At 48.4% G+C, this 1,432-nt stretch overlaps 1 protein-coding gene across 1 annotated transcript; it reads right to left on the bottom strand.

Annotated features, from left to right (window-relative positions):
* Positions 1-87: 87 nt before the first annotated feature.
* Positions 88-967, bottom strand: LOC107302208 (tyrosine-protein phosphatase non-receptor type substrate 1-like; the record flags this gene model as incomplete). The annotated part of the gene is made up of 2 exons (XM_029287193.1): positions 88-305; positions 588-967. Coding segments are annotated over 2 exons (598 nt in total), but the record flags the coding sequence as incomplete, so codon positions are not given.
* Between the last annotated feature and the right edge of the window lie 465 nt (positions 968-1,432).

Genomic DNA, 1,432 nt, shown 5'->3' with positions numbered 1-1,432 from the left:
GAAACAGCCAGAGGCAGAAGGTCTTTCTAAACTAGGTCCAGACTCCATGGCCTGGTCCCTCTCTGCAACCCAGAACTCTCCTACCTCTTAGGACATCACTGAGTGGGAAGGACTGCTGGAGAGGACCATCAACAATCTGTGTTGGATCTGGCAGGTCAGCTGAGACCTCACGTCTCCTTGTTCCAGCAGGATTTCCACCATGCTCTCTGCTCGGTACGAGATGTTCTCTGTTCCATCCAAATTCAGGATGTTGGTCTGGGCAGCCTGTATTTCTTTTCCATTCTTCAACAAGCTGACTGTGATCTCTGGGGGGGAGAATCCCTCTGTGGAGCAGTTGAAGGCGACCCGAGACCCTGCCGTGACTCTTCTTGTGGGGCCACAAACCACAGGCTGGGATGGCTTGGCTGAGGGAGAAAGTAGAGAGAGAGATATATCAGTTGATGTCCCTCAGAGACAATACAGAAAGCTACAAGGCTGTGTTTGGTTGGAGAGACTCAACTTCAGAAAATGAGATTTACTCCCACGTCTCTCGGTTGACTGGGAACATCTCCACCCACCCCCAAAAAGCAAATGGGTGGGCCACCTACCAATTACGAAGACCTGCGTGCCTTTCCCCCAAGCCAGTTCTCTCTCTGGGAACCCTGCCCTGAACTTCACACAATAGTAGGTCCCGGCATCTTCAGGACGGATGTTTGGGATATTGATGCTAAACTCCGTGTTGGATCCTGGGACTAGCCTCACCCCCCGATTGGAAATTCCTTGCTTATCGCTGTAAATGGGGGGCTGGTTTCTGTCCAGCCCTTTGAACCACCGCACGCCTCCGGGTAAATTTGCCCCAATCAATGTACACTTTAGAGTGAGGCTGTCTCCAGCTTTCACCGATACGGTTTCCGGAAGTTGTGTTACTTCCATTTTCTCTCCTGTAACAACTGAAACAAAAAAAGACACTTTTGTGACTAGGTTTCCTCTAGAAAACGGTCACCACTCTTCGGGAGACAGAGGACTACTGGTGGTGCTCTTTCTACATCTACAGTTCCTTAGACAAATATCCCAATTCCAGAAGAACAAATGAACAGTAAACAACAATGTAATCTAGGAACCACCAAGAACTACTAACACTAATAGTCACTTGTATATAAACAAAAAGCAAACTCACTCTCTTTTAGCACTGATCATGTTACCTAGTTGGGTAATGAAATGTCTGCAAGAACAACAAGCTCAGAGAGCATCAAGGACCCTACATCCTCCTCCTCCTCTTCTTCTTCTTCTTCTTCTTCCTCCTCCTCCTCCTCCTCCTCCTCTTTTCCTCTTCCTCCTCCCGTTTTCCTCTTCGTCCACTGCAAAAACCCCACTTCCTTCTTGCACTGATGATGTTACCTAGTTGGGTCATGAAACATCTGCAAGAAAACCACCAGGCTCAGAGAGTAGCAAG

Source organism: Protobothrops mucrosquamatus, unplaced genomic scaffold (assembly GCF_001527695.2).
Source record: "Protobothrops mucrosquamatus isolate PMUCROS unplaced genomic scaffold, P.Mucros_1.0 scaffold35217, whole genome shotgun sequence".
Lineage (NCBI taxonomy): Eukaryota > Metazoa > Chordata > Lepidosauria > Squamata > Viperidae > Protobothrops > Protobothrops mucrosquamatus.
The sequence above is the reverse complement of the archived record's forward strand: the minus strand, read 5'-3'. Positions and strand labels throughout refer to the sequence as shown.